This window comes from Sinohyriopsis cumingii, chromosome 2 (assembly GCF_028554795.1).
Source record: "Sinohyriopsis cumingii isolate HCF-2022 chromosome 2, ASM2855479v2, whole genome shotgun sequence".
NCBI classification, from domain to species: Eukaryota; Metazoa; Mollusca; class Bivalvia; order Unionida; family Unionidae; genus Sinohyriopsis; species Sinohyriopsis cumingii.
In genome coordinates, this window is record NC_142962.1 from 124,741,514 (window position 1) to 124,762,798 (window position 21,285).

General features: G+C 37.5%; 3 protein-coding genes across 3 annotated transcripts in view; all 3 read left to right on the top strand.

Annotated features, from left to right (window-relative positions):
* LOC149805750 (uncharacterized) overlaps window positions 1–6,409 on the top strand; it is an 87,438-nt gene extending 81,029 nt beyond the window's left edge. The window contains exons 16-18 of the mRNA XM_089950422.1: window positions 432–529; window positions 1,653–1,709; window positions 2,339–6,409. Coding sequence (XP_089806548.1) covers window positions 432–529; window positions 1,653–1,709; window positions 2,339–2,364 — 181 coding nt within the window. The 3' untranslated portion in view covers window positions 2,365–6,409. The remainder of the gene's footprint in view (window positions 1–431; window positions 530–1,652; window positions 1,710–2,338) is intronic.
* Window positions 6,410–7,884: 1,475 nt separating this feature from the next.
* Window positions 7,885–8,217, top strand: LOC149805751 (protein CFDP2-like). Its single transcript, XM_089934730.1, has one exon. The coding sequence runs from the start codon at window positions 7,885–7,887 to the stop codon at window positions 8,215–8,217; it is 333 nt and encodes a 110-aa protein (XP_089790856.1).
* A 124-nt stretch (window positions 8,218–8,341) lies between these two features.
* LOC149805752 (uncharacterized) lies at window positions 8,342–9,157 on the top strand. The gene has a single exon (XM_089934740.1). It carries the CDS (start codon window positions 8,342–8,344, stop codon window positions 9,155–9,157), a length of 816 nt encoding a protein of 271 aa, XP_089790866.1.
* Window positions 9,158–21,285: the final 12,128 nt, after the last annotated feature.

Below are 21,285 nucleotides of genomic sequence, written 5' to 3' on the forward strand. Positions count from 1 at the left end.
TGAATATATACATGCATAGTGAAGAGTTTGTGAAGACTGAACAATGCTGGATCAAGCTTAATTTGAGTATTATGGTTTGTTTTTCATAACTACATTGGATCAAGGTTTAATTTGATCATAGAGCCAATGCTGTATTAAAAGTGACATTAAAACCAACAACAACTCAGTGTTATAAGCCATGTGTGACAATCCAATATGCTTTTTGTAGCTGCATGTGCAGAGATTTACTAGTTTCTCATCTATATGCATAAACAAAAATATGAGAACACCTAAAAATTTAGGGAGTATCCACATTGGCAGCCATGATTTATCAAGGATCAAAGAGGATTGTTGCCTGCTGCTTGTGTTGATGACAACAACTCTCCTATATACAAAAAGTCTTACATTAAACATGATAAAATCTGGTTTTTATGCTATTTATTTATTTTCAGAATAACGCCTTATCAAGTTCGAGTTATGGACAAATATGCCAAAGTTATCCAGAAGGACATAGCACCTACCCACTTCTTCCACACTGACAACTCAGGAAGCAAGTGTTTTGATACTGTTCTTTACCACCTTTTTTCTTCTTATTTCTGCTTGTCAATGTCCTTGTTAATGTTTCATTTGTTCATACTGCAAATACAACATGGATGCTGTTCACAAGCAGGAGTGATTTTGCCATCCATCCTAGCAAAGGGTTGCTGATGATCTTTGTTCCAAAACAACTTTTGGTATATGAAAAAATAGCTAAAATAGTATCTACTGCTCCACTGTCTGTCATTACATTTTATATAGCAAGGTGCTTGGACAAAATCATAGAGAACTCAGTACATATGGACATTATGGAAGTCACAGAATTAAATACCAAATTGGTTATGTAACAAACTTTTAGTAACTCTTTCAACCACAAGAGGGCTTTTTGTGGAAAACTCTACTGCATATATCAATGATAGATGTGGAATGAAATGAAGCAATGACCTTTGGATAGCAAAGATGAATTTTTGCAAACTCATCCACAGTTTTTTCTTTTACTTGAAGAGTTATTTATGTTGTATTAAACTGCTCTAGTGGCCTATTGGTTAGAGCTTCTGCCTCGGAAGTGGGAGGTCGTGGGTTAGAAATCCCGGCCGAGGCAAACCAAAGACTTACAAAAATGGTACTAACAGCAGCCTTGCTTGGTGCTCAGCATTAAGAGGTTAGTGTTAGGACTGGTCGGCCTAGTGTCAGGATAATGTGACTGGGTGGGACATCATGATGTAAATGTCTGCGGCATGATGCCCCAGTGCTAGACATCACTATAAACTGCCACACTGAAGACATTGTAGCAATATGACTGAAGTATTGTTAAAGCTACGTTAAAAATCACAATCACACACACATACGTTGCATTAATATTTAGTCATATGAATCATTACAACACTCTCTCAATAGAATACTGTTCATTATAACACCATTCCTCTTCAAAGGCAAGTTATAGATCGCACTTCATTATGTAGTAGTGAAATTATGTGTATCACATACTTCATTACAAGGCAATCTCACTGTAAGGCGGTATATTCTATGGCTCCCATGAACAGTGTTATAATGAAGGAATACTGTGTAAACAAAAGTACACCTGCCAACATGCCTATATTTCAACAAATTTCAGTGTATATCTTTTTCTTCTTCAGCTAACCAGTTCCTGACAACTACCATGGACCATTATACCCCTCCAGAATCTATGACTGGTGAGTTTAAATTGAATAATTCTTATATGAGTAAATAAGTACAGTAAAGCTTTAATAAATCCAATTATAACAACAGGTGCCAGTCTAGCATATTTGTCGAAATGTAAATGGTGGATTTATTATCAGACAATGATATCTTTGGTGAATATATGCCTATTTTTATGTTCAAAATGTGACCCAGGTTTAGAATCAGGTATGGGCATATTTTCATATAAATATTGTAAATAGATAAAGATAACTGCTATAAAACATTAAAAAAAATTAATCTTGTGTCAGTTTATAATTAACTATACAAAATATAGCTCTGAATATAATGTGTAAATTATGAAATAAGATAATCTAACCAGTTTAGTGGTAAATGTTTTTGTTTGTCAAGAGTGGATTTTGTTGTTGCTAGACCAAGCAAATAACGATTCTTCTGTGGACCCTGCCACCAATGGTTTTAACTATCGTATTCATAAACCCTACTGTCTGCATTTTATTCCGTACCGATTTTTAGAAAGAAAAACATCAATGATATAGAATGTGTGAGAATACTATACCAACAAAACTAGAATTTTTCACAAAGCCATGAAAATTGATACCTTTGTAAAAGAAATGCATTCACATAAACTATTTTTCTCTTTCAGGTCGCAAATTCCTTTCAGCAAGATAAAAACAAGATTGATATATAAATAGTATATATTTGTCCCAGTTGTGGATCATTTTTTCTCCTTATGTTGATGCCTTCTTCAGTTAAATATGGCTATGTCTTGGCAAAAAAATGTCAGGAATAGATGCAGTACATTTTTTACATTGTTGATCATAGTAGACTATTATCTGCCATTGTGGTATGTATTGTATCTATTTATGGACATATTCTAGTTTTCTTACAACAACAACACAAAAATATATAAAGAATGAACTACAATTTCAGACATGAATTATAAATGAAATTGCAAGAGTAAAATAAAATTTATGAACAGTTTTAAACAATATGGTACTAAGAATTATAAGAATGATAATTATTATCACAAGCTGCAGTAGCTTAGTTGGCTAGAGTGACAGACTCATAACCGATGGGTCATGGGTTAGATACCTGCTATGTCAGCCTGGGTATTCTACTTCTATATGTCCTTTGGAAAGACGTACACTCGTCTTTCATTTTATTGGCATAATATAAGCCCTAACGTACTCAATGTTACGTTAGAGACCAACCCAAGATTGGGTTAGTTGAATGTAAACCAGTTACAATTTACTAAAAATCCTGTTTTGATGGTAGTGATGTGAATAGATTAACACCTGAATCTATAGTTTCTACTTTACAGGGTTAGCTTATAAAGATAACAACAAGAATTTGATATTTATTGTTTCTTATCATATAATTTTTAGAACTATTCAGAGTCCCCATATATCATTTTAGAACTATTTGGAGTAATCATGTATTGTATTTGGAACTATTCAGAGTATTGGTATGTCATTTTTAGAACTATTTGGAGTAATCATGTATCGTATTTGGAACTATTCAGAGTACTGATATTTTCACTTTATGCTTTTATATACATTTATATGTACATTTGTTTGAATTTGTGCGTGAAACAATTATTATACCTTTATGCTGTGATATTTTTGAAGCTTATATGTGTGGTGTTTTGTCATTTTATTTACAAATTTATCAAAAACATTTATTATTAAAACTCATGCTCAAGTCAGGTTTTCAGTATTAACTGCCAGTATATTGTAGAAGAAAGTATTCTTTAATGTATTAAAATTATTTTAAATGTATACAATACAATTCTAGTTTAACTAATTTTTTTACAATGTAATGTAAACCAGACTGTAGATGAATCAACATAATTTATTGTATCAACTGGGAGGGTAAAATTATTTTATTTTCTATTATTTCTTTGATAAATATTTAAATTTCATTTATTTTACTTTGATTGCACAGCTGTAGCAACTTTCACATAAAAAAACTGCCTAATATTAATATTTCTGGATCACCAATCTTTGTCTTGTTTGAACTAAGTTAAATTCATCGGTTCATGTGGTTCACTGGTAACAGTGGCCTAGTTTTTATTCAAGATTGTGCACTCCTCATGACACATCAACATACTAAGTTACATTACTACAGGTAATAGTGTCAGAGAAACTAATCTAAATGCAAAGGTTAAGGAAGTGTAAAATATAGATTGTGATTACTTAGTTTTGACTCAAGGTTTTAATACTCCTCATGACCCAATTACTTTGACTAAGTTACTTTATTCCGCAGTCAACGGTGTCTTAGAAACTGAGCTAAGAAACCTTATCCTAAGCGCTGATGTTAGACAACAATTAGCATGTTCGTTTGGTTTAGTGTTTCATTGTACAGCAATCTAAGCATGGTATTTAAAGTTGAGGCAATTGGTGTAAAGTGCTTTGCCCAAGGGCACACTACAATGGCCGACACTGGCTGATCTGATGCTAAAAATAGAATAAGCACCATTTTGGTCTCGCATGGTTGGAATAGACATCATCAATCTATAGTGTTATGTATATTTAATATTTGCATTGTTTGTTAATTTTTACAAAACAATTATTATATGCTGTGGGAAATGTAAAATTATATCTTTTAGCTGACTTTTTCCAAAATCAAGTTCATTGGTTCATTGTGTACCTGACCAAAATCATTGATTTTATATTCTGTAAACAACTAATATATATCTAATATTTTCACTATGAGTATGGGTTTAATATTAGGACCATTATCAATAGAAAAAAAACATTTTTATCATGGCCTGAGTCAATGACATTGTGTTTATGGTATTATGTTTTATAATTTTAAGAAAAATGTATAACTTGTAAACATCTGGAATCTTCTAGAATGAAGCTTTCCCTCGGATAATTGGATTTTTTAAAATAGAAAATGCTAATTGTGACCTAGTTCAGGTAGCAGAGTATAAAATCTTGTTTACTGGAAAAATGATTTATTCCTGGGATAACATCTCGTCAGAAATCATTTATGTTGCTGTATTCTGATTTTGAATTATGTGGAATTATTTATTATTCTCTGGAAATACAAAGTGCTGTATTCAATATTCATGGAAGGATACATTAACTGGAAATGATAGTGAATTCAATCAAAGAAATTTTGGATTATATTACTGTGATTCAACAAAAGATTCTTGGCACATCTGCACTTTACAGGTCACTATAGGCATAGCAACAACTTAAGCATTGGAAATTATGTGTAATATCACTAAAATTTATTCAGAACTTTACTCATTAGGACTTATGTTAGTAATTCTATGATTATTTGGTATTTTATTCACAGTACCTTAAATTTTTTACCTTTTCACTTTCTATTCTAGAGAAATAAAGTATTTGTTGAATTTTTACAAAACTTGCTGTTTTTGCTCTTTTCTGCTACTTTATTTAAGGCCATAGATATGTAACAATAGGCTGGGACTGCTTTGCAATCCAGCTTTAAATGGACTCCCAAGGGCTGGTCTTGCCATGGTGTTGTTACTGAATTTAAGGAAACGAGAAACTAGATGAAACTAATAACATTGTACAGTACTCCATAATAAAAGCATTGGGAGCCTTTAAAGGGATCCATATTATAAGCAAAGGAACCTTATACTGAGGGATACTCCAAAAATGCTGTCATAATAGTACCAAAAAAAGCACAAAAAAGGGTATTTAATAATGAGAAATCACATTATAATTGCTTCTTGTTAGCTAATAACTAAAATTAAGTGACAATGATTTAAAAATCAATTTTCCACAACATTTATTTAATTTAATTGCATTCCATAACCATACCATGTTATGAGATATTCAGCGCTATATTGAGGGGCTTTATACTGTATATGGGCATTGACATGGTTCCTTATATATGCAAAAACTGGAGTCTGAACCTGCTACTACATAGGCATAAAGTGACCACAATTATGAATATAACCAATTTTCATAATACCGGTATTTAAAACCAACTATTAATACATCATCCACAACACTAATAGTATGTATCGATGAAATTAAACTGGTTCATTATAGAACTAAACTCCAAAGTAAACTAACACGATCAATTGAAGAAAAGAAAAAGAATATTGTTTTTAAACATACTGTAAAGAAAATGATTGTCTGCAGTCTTCAAGTAAATAGACTAAAATTTGCTCTAACATGATGCAACTACAGGCTGGGTTTATGTTTTTTGCCACTGCATTAGCATGGGTGGGTATGCTGTCCTGTTCAAGAACAACACAAAATTTGTAACAACACCAACTCTGCAACTGTTCTGTTTGTCTCACTCTTTCCTATTTCATTTTCCCATTTTGCATTTGCCAGTTATTTGTAAAATAGGATACGGAGATAACTTTTATTTTATTAAAAATGTTTAGAAAATTATACTCATCTTTTAAACTAAGCTAATAATCCTGAATAAAGAGGCAGACAAATGCAGTGGTTCTGTAGTTAGCATGCTGGATTCTCGACTACAACTGTTTTTGGTTTAAATCCGGCCATCAGATCAGACCGGGTCGGCTACCATTTTATGTATTACTCCAGAAGATGCTGTGCCAAAAGATGAAAACTTAGTGGAATAAAGAGTTTCCAATTTTTTAATAATGGGAAACAAAGACAGAGTATTAACCAAAATTATGTATTGTTTGCGTCCCTTGACATAATATTTGTTGTACTGATGTATTTACTGTCTTAATAAATGACTTTTTTAAAATCAGCATAGGAGCCTTTGGACTGCATAGTATGAAATTTAACTCTGTACAGCATAGTATCCAATTTAACTATGTACATCACATTATCAAATTTAACTCTGTATTGCATAGTATAAAATTTAATTCTGTACAAAATAGATAATATTTAACTCTGTACAGCATGTGTTTCATACAAATAATCCTAACATTTAGTGACACATATGGTGGGATTATTATAACTTGTTTATTTTAAATGAAAGTTAATTACTCTTCTGCCCTCAAAATATAGCATGGGTTCCAGAGATTTTATCTGTAACTCCTGCATCTGAGTTGTGAAGACTTGAGCACAAAATGTAAAAATAGAACATCGGAGTTGCTGTCATCTGTGTCAGATATGTATATCTACAATGGGTTTGTAGAGAGCAATCATGGGCCCTTTGGAGTAAGAAACACCCAGGCCTTTCCTAGATCTTGTTCAAACAAACCTTTTCTTTTATAAAATTAAAAAGTGTTGTTTGGTCTGGGCCCCCTTATGGGCGCAGGCCCTAAAGACATATCTCTGGTTGCCCCCCCTTTGTCGGCCCTGCATGTGGCTAATGCAAACTGATACCCCCCCCCAAAAGAAAAACAAATGCCCCTACCCAAAAAATCAGGCTGATAATTTTTTTAATGTTTTATATATTTTGTAATTCATTCATCACAAGACTGGAAACTTGAATTGTCTCCTCATCATAACCATCAATCCCATACCCCCAAGAGGTCATTGGGGCACCACAGAAGACTTCACAACCAATTATCTCCATCTTTCCCTGTTCTCTACTTCCCTTTAAGAATCTCCAAACCCCATGATTGTCCACTCTTTAATGTTGTCTTCCCACCTCTTTTACTGTGTGCCTCTTCTTCTGCACCCTTACACTATGCCATGTAAGATTGTTTTGGCAATCCAGATAATCTTGAGACATGACCATACTACTTCATTTTTCATCTTTTTGCTGTGGTCAAGAGGTCTTCATATGGTCCGATGGCTCATTGGATCCTGTTGTGGACCTCTTTGTTGGTTACATGGTCAATGTATGAGATGCCCATGATCTTGTTGCATCATCTCATTTCAAAGGTTTGAATCCTGTTTTGTAGATCTGATGTTTCACAGAAAAATGAATATGACAATCAAGAGAATCAGCTTTATTTTGGAACCAAGAAATCCTGCAAAGTAGTTCTGGTTTGAAGCCCTCATCTATGATCCCAGTACTTGAAATTTGTGACTGTTTCCAGCTTTTGTTCACTGACATTTATTTCTGCAATGATGCCATTGGTATTGTTTGTTATCAATTTTGATTTTTCTCACTAATCGTTATATCATATGCTGTGGAGAATGTGTTGAGGGGTTCAACCAAGTCAGCCAGTTCATTTTTCATCTTCCGCTAAACCATCAATGACATCTTTGAAGCAAAGTTTGGTGGTTGTTTTTCCTCTGATTCTGACAGTGAGTTGGATGCTGGAACATGCGAACGCTCAACCAGACTGGAAAACTGGCACAAGCAGTGAGCGAACTGAATCACTACAACTTTACCCTCATGGGTGTAACAGAAGCACGATGGACTGGTGCCGGCAAGCAGAAGTTGAACTCCGGAGAAGTCATCATCTGGTCCGGAAGGAAGGACAATGACCACCGGAAGGGAGTTGCCATCATTGTCAGCAAGAACAAGACCAATACCGTTCTACAGTGGAAGCCAGTGAACGAGTGCCTGCTGTATGTCAGGATGAACTCCAAGTATGCCAAGCTGTCTGTTGTTGTGGCCTATGTACTAATAGACGACGCGGAAGGAAGAAGATGATAAAGACACCTTCTACGATGCTCTTCAAGCTGTTTTAGAGGACGTCCCTCGACATGACATACTGTTGCTACTTGGCGACTTCAATGCTAGGGTCGGCTGCAACAATAAAGACAGAGTGAGGACCATGTGGCGTCATGGAGTAGGTGTGATGACCAACAATGGGGAAAGACTGGTCAACTTTTGTGAAGAGAATGACTTGGTCATAGGAGGGACCCTATTCGAGCACAAGGACATCCACAAGCTCACATGGACATCACCAGACAGCAGAATTCAGAACCAGATCGACCACATCATCATCAACAGCCGATGGAAACACTCCCTGCAGGACATGCGAGTGATGCGGCACGCTGACATCGGCAGCGACCATAGTCTTCTGGTGGCCAAGGTGACTTTGAAGCTTAGGAAAGTTAGGATAGGGGTCTCGAGGAATCAGCACTTCGATGTGGCCAAGCTGAAAGATCCAAATGTGAAGGAAGAGTTTAGGCTGGCCCTAACGAATAGGTTTAGTGTTCTAGAAGATGAGACAGCGCTGACCATAGACAATTTCAACAGAGTAATGAAGGAAGCAGGAGAAGTAGTTTTAGGTTATATGAATAGTAAAAATACAGAGTGGATATCAGGAGAGACGTGGACTCGCATAGACGAAAGAAGACAGATTAAGAAGAGACTTTTGGACTCCAAGTCACCAAGACTGAAAGAGAGAATTTCGAAGGAATATAGAGGAAAAGACAAGGAGGTGAAGAAATCAGCAAGGAGAGACAGGAGAGAATACACAAAGAGACTGGCAAAGGAGGCGGAGGCAGCAGCAGAGCAGAAAGACATGAAGACGGTGTACCGGAACACCAAGAAGCTGAAGGGCGAGTACGACCAGCACCACGACCTTCTAGTGAGAGATGAAGATGGAACTCATGTCATGTCACAGTGGAGGAGGAGAAGCTGAAGAGATGGAAGCAACACTTTGAGTCCATACTGAATCGCCCAGACCCACCAGTACTCGCTGACATTCCTGAAGCACAGGAGGACCTTGACATCAACTGCGACGACATCACTGCTGAGAAGGTCAAGCAGGCCATCCACAAGCTGAAGAATGGGAAGGCACCTGGCGATGATGAAGCATGTCCTGAGATGCTGAAGGCAGAAGACACAAAGACACCGCAGTTTCTTTGCCAGAGTCTCCAAAAGATCTGGGACAGTGAAGAAGCACCGAATGACTGGAAAACAGGAATCATCGTCAAACTTCCCAAGAAAGGAGATCTGGGGAATTGCAACAACTGGCAAGGAATCACCTTACTATCCATCTCCAGTAAGATTTTCAGTCGCATCATTCTTTAACGCATCACAACAGCTGTGGACGGCATCCTACGCCAGGAACAGGCAGGCTTTAGGAAGGGCAAATCCTGCATCGACCACATCTTCGCTCTGAGACACATCCTTGAGCAGTTCCATGAATGGAATGGATCCCTTTATGTGGTCTTTGTGGACTTTGAGAAGGCCTTCGACATCCTGCACCGAGCATCTCTGTGGAAGATCCTATGACACTACGGCATCCCCCAGAAACTTGTCAACGTCATCAAGTCCCTGTACGAGAACTTTGAGTGCAGAGTCATCCACAACAACCTACTCACTGAACCATTGAAGGTGGAAACCGGAGTGAAGCAAGGATACATTCTCTCGCTGATCCTCTTCTCACTGGCCATTGACTGGATCATGCGCCGCACCATAGAGGGCAAGAGGCAAGGAATACAGTGGACGCTGACCTGAATGCTGGATGACCTGGATTATGCCGACGACATCGGGTTGCTGGCAAGTAGACACCAGGATATTCAACAGAAGACACAACAGTTGGTACAGACAGCAAGCACCATAGGTCTTCGAGTCAACATAGGGAAGACACAAGTCTTGAGGAAGAACACTAGAGTGGGCGACCCAATCACCATCAACGACCAGCCTATGCAAAAAATAGACGAATTCACGTACCTGGGCAGCAAGGTTGCCACGGATGGAGATTGCACAAGGGAAGTCACCACAAGAATCAGCAAGGCCAACCAGGCCTTCGCAATGCTGAAGCCCATCTGGAGGACAACAAACCTCATCGCCCACACGAAGATCCGTATCTTCAAGAGCAACGTGCTGAACGTCCTTTTGTATGGGTCAGAGTGTTGGAAGACCACTGCTAACATAGAACGCAAGCTCGAAGTCTTCCAGACCAAGTGCCTGCGACGGATCATGAGGATCTTCTGGCCAAACATGATCTCGAACGAGGAACTCCGGCACAGAGCGGGCGCAAGCACCATCGCTGAGACCATTGCAACTCGTTGATGGAGATGGCTCGGCCACGTCTGCAGAATGCCCCTTGACTGACTACCAAGGGTGGCACTGAGATGGACTCCACAGGGGAAAAGGAACCGTGGCAGGTCCAAAGAGACCTGGCGCCGAACCGTGGAGCGAGAACTCAAGACCAGAGGCCTCACCCTGCAGACCGCCCCATAACAGCAGCCGACAGACCAAAATGGTGGTCCCTTGCTGTCGCCTCAAGCACCAGACGGTGCAGAGAGGATTGATTGATTGATTGACTGACAGTGCCCTCGTGGTCTTGCAAGGCATCCTACATGATCCTTTCTAGGAAGATGTTGAAGAGTGTTAGTGACAGTATACATGCCTGTCTGACTCCAAATTTTGTTCGGAACCAATCTCCTCTGCTCCATTGATAAGGACAACATTGGTGGCTTTGTCATAGAGGTGCTCAACAACCAGCACCAGGTTTGAGCTGATGATGTACTTCGTCATAGCTGTCCATAATGCTGCATTCCATGCCCTATCAAAGGCCATCTTGAAATCTATATAAACATAGTATAGATTTTGCTGATGTTGAAGGTCTTTCTCACAAACGGGTCTGAGTTTAAAGATTTCTTCTGTTGCGTTCCTTCCTGCTCGGAAGCCGGTTTGCTCTTTAGCAATAATGTTCTGTGCTCGAGGCTTTAGTCTGTGGAAAATTATCTTCAGCGTGATTTTGCATGGGTGGCTGATCAAAAAGATAGTTTTGTCGTTTAGGCATAGCTGTAGGTATCCTTTCTTGGGGTGCACGATTACCAAAGACGAGTCCATTTTGTGGGCCATTCTCCTGTCTGCTATATCTTGTTGCATATTATTTTTTGGACTGTGACTATCTCTTGTACTCCTGCTTGAATGGGCTTTACTGGTATGACTTTCCTTTCTTTAGTAAAGTAACTTCATTTTCCACTTCCGCACAAAGAATGGGGGTATCATCAATTTCTTCTGTCTGAGGGCAATTTAGTACTGCTGGTTCTCCTTGGGTCTTTTGATTGTACAGTTCTGAGCAGTATTATGTCCATCTCATGAGGATCTCTTGAACTTCTCTGTGGCATTTTCCTAACTTGTCTTGGATAGTGGCAGTTTTTCCTTGTTTAAGAGTTGCGAGATCTTTCACCAGTTGATATGCCGTCTTGCTGCCGTTTCTGCTCAGGCTGTCTTCTGTTTCACAGCATTGTCTTTCTACCAAGGACTCATTTGTCTTTTTCAAGCTTTTCATGATCACTTGTTTAAATCCCTGCATTTTCTAGCTTCTTCGTGATCTCTTTTTCATTTTTTCAGTTTTTTTCGTTCGTCACATAGTTCAAGGACAGCTTTTGTGACCCAAGGTTTCTTTATTCGACAATGTTTGCCAATGATCTAGCTGGCTGTGCTAGTCACAGCTGTGTTAAGAATGTGCTTGTTAAGGACTCTAGGTCGGTGTCTGGGTTGTCCAGGGTTATCAGAGGTGCAAATTTACCACCTATCAATGCTTTGAAGGCTTCGCGACTTTTGGATCTTTCAATTTTTCAAGGTCAAATCTGATTTATGGTTGGTTAGGCTTTTGATCATTTTCATGTGTATGTGAAACATTGTGATTAATAAATCATGATCACTTCCAATATCCGCTCCTGTGAAACTTGTTGTTCTGGCAATGTTTTTTCCATGCTGAATTGTCTTTTCAACAAGATGTAGTCTATCTGGTTGTGATGCTGTCGATCTGGACTGTGCCGGCTTCATCTTCTAGATGCTTTGTGAGGGAAAAACGTGTTGGCTAGCACAAGATTGTTGTAGGCGGCAAATTCATAGAGCATGAGCCCTCTTTCATTTGTTTCGGGATTGCAGAAGGGTCCACAAGAATTGCCTACACTGGCAAAAAATTCGTTTTCTTTTTTTTAATACATGTGAAGTTAATGTACTTTGGACTAGTTTAGGCTGATTTTTCGAGCATGCGGGGTTCTGCCATTTTTTGATCAGATGTGTGCCTAGATCATGCACAATTTGCACAACAAAAACACGTAAAGAAATTTGAGTAACAGTACATGAAAGTAGTTTAGCGGCATGCCGACGTTATCTCCAATGAGTACGCTAGAAATACCAAAAATTTCACCTTACACCTGTCATTCTGTCAGAAGTACGCTATATCTGTAATAAAATTTTGATTGCAGTTTCTGAGAAATGATTATATATTTTTTCAAGCAAATTTTTGTAATATAACCATATTTGACAGTAGATAGGCGTCATTTTTAGAAGATTTAAATAAGATAATCAAGTTTTAGCAATGTGCCCATATCAAAATGCGGATCAACATCATTTGTAAAAATGGTAAAGCCATCTAAATCAGAATACTGTAAAGTTTGATCCAATTCTGTTGAGCAGTTCTTGAGCAGTCATTCAAACGTTTTGTGATTTGTAACGGTGGTCATATTTAGATGGCTTATCAGCATTTTGTAAAGAACACTTAATGGCATTGTGCCACGATGATTTCGGTAAAACTTGGTCTAATTCTGTCAATCTATATTTTAGAAGAAGTCGCTGTTATGTTCTTCTACTCTTAGCAAAAGTGGCGTTACGACTATATGGTTATAAACTAAGTAACATAAAGAAGCAAAACCAACAAGTTTTGTAAACATAACAATTTAATTATCAAGTTAAAAGAATGAAGATTCAAGAGGAACTGAGAGTATTGCAAACTGAATCCAAAATAATCCAGAAAAAAAATTTGATTAAAGTATAAAAAAATGAAATGTTCCGTATAGATTTCGGATCCAAGAATACACTGGTCTGCCAATAGTCTTGACGTGTTGAAATGGCGTTGCCCAGAACTTCTTTGAATAATTCACAATAGTCCCAGAAAAATGCTATAATCCAATGACCTCTTTCTATTTCCATTGAATAATCCAAATGTTTCATCTGTAATAATATCTAAATACAATATAAATATACGTCTGCAGATTTGATGTTACTGCAAGAACACAAGAAATATAAATGAAGAATATTGTCCAGCGCATACATGAAAAAAGGGTAAAACACGCCATTTGTCACTACTTGTTGCGTGATAAATTGCAAATCTCGAAAATCGTAAAACAGCTCACATGATTTAATTCCTCCAATAGGAAATAACGTAATTCTTCTAAGAACCCACCCGACAGACCTATATCCATTGGGAAACAACTCGAAACTGGTCAACATATTTACTTATAAATTTTTAATAGTAACTGTAAACAAGTATATAAGGATCTATTTATAGATCCTATGCAATTGTACATCCTTAGTATCTTAAAATCTGACCTATTCACGAACGAAATATTTACTAAATATAATAACTAAAATTTACGATCATGAATAAAATTTACAGAAATTATAGAAATACATGACAGTGGCCATAATTGATGGTGGTTCGACATCATTTGGATAAAACCGAGAGCCATCATTGCCAGAATGGTTTTGAGAAGAATATATTACATATGTGTCATATTTGTTAGGGGCGTCAACTTCTTATGCGGCACTTTTGTTTGGTTATCGTTATGTACGAGATAATCGACAACAGTTTTATTGCCCGGATCGAGTAAATAATGAAATAATATATGAAATTGAGGGATGGAATAACAGGGATCTGAACAAAGATATGGAATAAGCCACACGAGGCTCCGTATGTAAGATATAACAATTTAATCAAGTACATAAACATTTATAAGAGATGCAATTAGCCGTTCTGTTACACCGATAAAACAAATTTGATCACAGAATCGAGTGAACGATCGAACTTATGTTGCTCAGCTGCCTGGATAACCCGGTTGTTTCCGGTCCTCTCAATGACAACGTTGGTGACAAGTCAGATACGTCGTAGTTCAACAGAACTAAGGCTAATACGGGTCATTTCGCGACCCGACGCTAATACTCCACTCTATTACCATTATACTAATGTATTCCTAAATGGATTATGACATAACCTAGACACAATAAACATGACTGTGGCTATAAATCACTATCTGGACTATGTGTCGGTCACATGCATTGATTTTTAGATTGAAAAGTATTCTCAACTTAATTACACGAATGACTTCGTGGACTTCACGCCTTGTCCTAACTACATTACTTTCTAACTAGCGATTCATTGGCATAACCTTGTCAGGCATATTAAAATAAATTCCTACATGATTCACAATTTAAGACAAATAAATCCACAAAATTCTCAAAATTAGTATCGTACATTATTCATGAAACTTCTAGACTACGTGATCCCTATTACATACAACGAGTTCATTCGAACAACAGTTTCATAATTCAGATTAAGGTAATATTGTATGGCATTCTTGGAATACATGAGTGAAATGCCATGCAGGACAAATGCAATTAATTTCTGAACTCAAAGAAAGATTGATGCATGAATTTAAAACGAATAAATAAAACAAATAATTACAAAACGTAAATAAATGAACAGATTGTATGCATTGGAGTCAACTCCTGTGCTTTCTGATATTTGCTTTCTTTTTTGAAGCCGAATCACTTTTTAAGTCCCGTGACCCACAACTTCCAGACACCCGTCCCTTGGGCAATTTAAGGAGGAATATTTGTTATTTCCCGGAAATAAGAACTTCTTGGCTTCCCCAATAAACGTAGACTGACTATTGTCTCAATATAAATTAATTAAAACCTAGAATTTCATATGGGAAACACACACATCTCATTTAGCTTAGACAGCAGGATTAACGTAATCTAACCGCAAAATATTTAACAAGCTCATCGAAGCTAGAATAATTATCTCTGTTCCGCCTTTATTAATAAGTATGTCTGAAATAACGAATTTTATGTCAATTATTTCAGATGTCACACATTTTCTTTGGATTGTATCTACTTTCTCGGTACTTAACCCCCAAGTTAACATTGTTTTTATCTGTTGGGCTGTTATTCCAGTGGGTTCTAATTAAAAAATAATCAAGAGCTACACATCCATGGCAGCTAGCGATTTATCGCGGGTCTAACACCATACGTCAAAGTTAATTGTTACGTGTCACGCTGACCACGATAAGATTGACTATGAATGTGTTGCATTAACATTTTACTTCAAAATTCACTCTGTTACAATAGTCTACAGGAAATCTTAAACCAAATAGGCTATTATCAGCAGCTAAGTTTACGCGCATACCACATATCAGACAGTGGTGATGCGAAATTAAGTAATATTGTTTTAACAATAAGACATTCGAACAATAAATGTACCAAAATTTACGTAAGACCGGTTCTTACAGTGCATTACAGAAAGTTTTGTTTTTGACATTTTTATTTTAAACAATAATTTTTGTAGAGAGCATTTGTTGAATAATATTGAACTGAAAACTCATAAGCTCTGTTACTGAAAACACAGAAGCACTGTTACCGCTTGTACTGAAAAGTCAAGAGCCCTGTTATCATCGGTAGCTCTGAAAAGTATTACATTTATTATTTTCAAGCATTATACAGGCAATTCTGATATAGTGCAACATTCTATTTTTTACCGACTTAGAATTCTTAAAATTTGCTTAAGAATACCTTATAGAAAAGTCTGGACATTTTTCTAAAAATGTTTTTTTTATTATTTCATAACATTTGCTCACAGGGGCTTCAAGTTTTAGTTTATTATTGTTTATAATATTCTTCAAAGCCCTGGAGTGTCATCAAGAATTTGCACACAATTCCATAAAAATATATTGGTACAATTGTATTCTGTTTAACTGAGAAAGTTACAATTGGCACCGGCTATATCATTAACATAGAAAATAAACTTGATACGTAAGTTTTATACAAGATGGTTGTACCATTTATTTTAATAAACTTATTGTACCACTATGGCATGGATAAGATATATTCAGGGGTTGTTGTCGAGTAATCGTCCAGTCTAACGATACCAAAAAAAAAAAAAAATAATTCTGCCAAACCATTGTAAATTCACAGGGTCTCATTTGAATGCCTCGTTTCTTTAGAAAGATGATTGCGACTCCTCCAAATTGTCATATTGTATCGATAATAACTAGTTTACAGGAAGGATACTTGAGATGGTCAATGCATTTTCTGCGTGAGTTTATGTGCTTAATGCATACGTGCAACAGAGACTGAATATGAAGCATTTTAAGTCAGTATTTTGATAACCATTTACAATAATGCACCGCCTTACTTTAATACCCTTTTTTACCACAAGGGAAATTTTAAAAACGATATTTTGAAACTTTTGATCCCGATTTTTAACAGTGTCAGATAATAATGTAACGAAATGAACAAGTAATGAAAAAGCTAAAGATTTTTTTATCACTGTAGTTTTACCAAATGGAGAAAGATTCCTAAATGACCAATTTCCTAACATGAAACTGAATGTAATTCCAAGAAGCTTTTAAAAGCTTTCATGATTCCAGATAATAAGTCTTTGATGTCCTTAACTCATACGTGCAACAAGCCATTGTGGAGCCAATCAGTACTATTTGCTGAATGCTTAGATGCTATGGGTCTATGGGATAGCCAAACGGAGCCAGTTTGAAATGATTGCTATGGCGATAAAAGGTCAAACGAAAAACTCGCTATATGCCTTTGAAATGATAATGAATTTTACAGAGGGGAAGTGATTGGCGCAGCTTGTATTCAAAGAGACCAGCAGTGCCACTGAAAAATTGAACTTATTGGTGTCAAAGATGAAGATAAAAATGACAGATGCAGAAGAGGCAAAGAAAACGACGGAGAATAAACTACCTCAGCAGCAGGAGCAACGCATGGGCAAAGACATACCTGGGACTGCGGTGTGCGGTGCAGACCTTTATCCCTACAATGTGGAAAAAAACTTTTGGGCCAACCTGGCAAGCAAACTGTTGCTTGAGGTGATCAACGAGGCTGGCGAGATTTGCTGGAGGATGTTTCAGCAGATAAATGCAATGAGTAGTATATGGGGACAAACTAGGGACAATGGGACTTACCATTAAAAAACACCTTGGGACACTCTGGGGACAATGGAAATTTAACATGGGAGAAATTGCTGGGATACTCTAGGGACAAGGGGAATTAACATGGGAATCTATTTTGGGCCAGTCTAGGGACAAGGGAAATTTGACATGGGAGAAAAGTGGGACGATTCAGGGACAATGGGAATTAGCATTACAGACACCCCTGGGACGATATAGGGACTATGTAAATTTAACATGGAGCAAACCCCTGGGACTGTATAGGGACAAGGGGAATTAACATTAGGGAATAGTTCGTGGGACTGTTTAGGGACAAGGGGAATTGAACATGGGGAATAGAGTTTGGGTCTGTCTAGGGACAAAGGGAATTGAACATGGGGAATAGAGTTTGGGTCTGTCTAGGGACAAGGGGAATTTAACATGGGAATAAATCGTGGGACTGTCTAGCGTCAAGGGGAATTTAACATATGGAAATTGAACATGGTGGGTCTGTATAGCGTCAAGGGGAATTGAACATGGTGGGATTGTCTAGGGACAATGATGGTAGAGGGTCAAACACAACAGAGATAGAGACATACATACACTAGTACAAGCGTGAGATTTATATATAAAGCATTACCAAGACCTGAAATCTTGCTGGGGTGTTCAAAAATTTGCATAATTGTAATGATGCTATAAATAGCTATAATCAAGGAAATGCTCAACGACAAAATGGATGTGACTAAAAGTAACTCTAAAATGACGAAATTGTCCCAGAATTTAAAGGAAAATAAACATATCCCCGAAAATTAAGTTACAATGGTTGAGACTCAAATGGATAAAATTAGTAACTACTTACAATATCAACTTGTGTGACGATCGTGGATAAAAACCCATGTATCTATTTATAGCTATAATCAGCTAAAATTCCTATGAAATCCCACTATCTATTTATACTACAACTTGGGGGTTATTCCTTTGGAAAACCCCACTATCTTTTTATAGCCTCAGCTTGAGTAACGTTCCTGTTTATGAACTCTAGTAAATATGTATAGCTACAACCTGTGGAAATCCCCAAGTCCATATTTATAGTCTCGAAATTTCCAGCGTCAGTGACGTCACTGTACTGAACACTAGAGGATAAATGTCAACAGTGTTGCAAGTGGCTGACCTGAATACACGCTACTGCAAGTAGGTAGGTAGAGTGTATCTGATAGGGATAAAGTGAGTTTTATAGGGACAAACAGAGACCAATACACACACACACACACACACACACACAACGTACGCGCGCAGACATACGCACACACACACACACACACACACACACACACAGAGGGAAGAGGAAAAAACAAACCCCAAATATACTATCAACACAGAAGGGAGATAATACAAACCCCAAATAAACTATCCACACAAACGTAGGCGAACGCATACAAACCCCAAATATACTATCCACACAAACGTACGCAAACGCATACAAACCCCAAAATATACTATCCATACAAACGTACGCGAACGCATACAAACCCCAAATATACTATCCACACAAACGTACGCAAACGCAAACAAACCCTAACATATACTATCCATACAAACGTACGCGAACGCATACAAACCCCAAATATACTATCCACACAACATCGCTAACGCATACAAACCCCAAATATACTATCCACACAAACGGACGCGAACGCATACAAACCCCAAATATACTATCCATACAAACGTAGGCGAACGCATCCAAACCCCAAATATACTATCCATACAAACGTACACAAACGCATACAAACCCCAGATATACTATCCATACAAACGTAGGCGAACGCATACAAACCCCAAATATACTATCCATACAAACGTACGCAAACGCATACAACCCCCAAAATATACTATCCATACAAACGTACGCGAACGCATACAAACCCCAAATATACTATCCACACAAACGTACGCAAACGCATACAAACCCAAAAATATACTATCCATACAAACGTAGGCGAACGCATACAAACCCCAAATATACTATCCACACAACGTCGCTAACGCATACAAACCCCAAATATACCATCCATACAAACGTACGCGAACGCATACAAACCCCAAATATACTATCCATACAAACGTACGCGAACGCGTACAAACCCCAAATATACTATCCACACAACGTCGCTAACGCATAAACACCCCAAATATACTATCCACACAACGTCGCTAACGCATACAAACCCCAAATATACTATCCACACGACGTCGCTAACGCATACAAACCCCAAATATACTATCCACACTCGGGAGGAAGAAGAAGAAAAAAACAACCAAATATACGATCAACTCAACGTACGCGAACACACACACACACACACACACACACACACACACACACACACATACACACACACACACAGGGAAGAGGAAAAAACAAACCCCAAATATACTATCAACACAGAAGGGAGATAATACAAACCCCAAATATCCTATCTACACATGGAAGAGGAAGAATACAAATCCCATACCTACTATCCACACGGAGGTGATATGTAAAAAAATAAAACCCATATCTACAATCCACGCAGAGGGAAGAAGAAATAAATAACCCAATATACACTATCCTCAAAGAGGGAAGAGGAAAAAGCCATAATATACTAACCACACAGAGGGAAGAAGAAAACCATTATACACTATCCACACGGAGTGAAGAAATAACCCTTTATATATACTATCAACAGAGAGTGAAGAAAATAACCCATTATATTCCATCAACACAGAGTGAAGAAGAAAAAGTTGTTTGAAAGCACCTAAGCCCTCACCTGCAATGACCAACTCTGCCAAACACCTACACCCCACCCCCACCCCAACACTACAAAACCCATTTAACCCGTTATTTTATGGCATCAGTGTCTGATTTAGGAAACATCAAGACACAAAATGATGGATGAATAGACTGACTATTGTTTACCGACTTGCATGCCTAAAGAGCGTGCGTGAAGGAAAACATCCTTCCATTTCAATTCTAACTAAAACATGATCCAGAGGGATAGAGAGAGGTGAAAGAGCACAATTTCATAAAGTGTGAGTAAAAACAAAACACGCCATCCTTATTATACAATGTTAAGACCAAGAGACACTTACGTTTTCTTTCTGGTCTATTCTCTTTTAGAAGGTAGTATGAAATTTCACATCAGGGCCAACGCATCGGCTCACATTGTCAATTTTTCCATTTCCATGTCTTCAAGTTCTTCCTCATCTTCAATTTCTTCTTCTTCTGAATCCCTCTTCTCTTTTTCGTCTTGTTTCTGTTTCTTCTCTTTTCTCTTAGGGCACTCTGAATCCCAGTGTCCTTTCTCCTGACAACGATATTAGGTATCTTGACTTTTGTCTCTCTTTCTTAGACGAAGCAGGTATTCTGGAGACAAATACCCATTTACCTTTGCAGATATAGCAAACTTCATCAGCACTTACACACTTTCGTATGACTCTCATCAAATTAACGACCAAAAGAGTAAGTTTTGTTGCCACTTTCGCCTGTGAATTATGCTTTCGTACGGCTTTTAGCATATATTTGACCAGCAGGTCGATCTGTGCTGACTCTTCCATCTTCTTGATCGTTTGAGACTGGAATGAATACTCTGACGCTAAGACACTCTCCCTGTATACAGGGACCTGCTGCGTATGAAACCTAGTCAAATTTAATTTTGCAATAAGATGAAACGATTTTATTGAGAAAGTAAAAGGCAATGACGTGCCGCGTCGCCTCACACAAGACCTGAAGTGTTAGCTCAAATCCGTATCAGCGATTTCGAAGACGACATAACTGAGCTTTAATCAATGTTCTCCAATTATGCCACAAAAC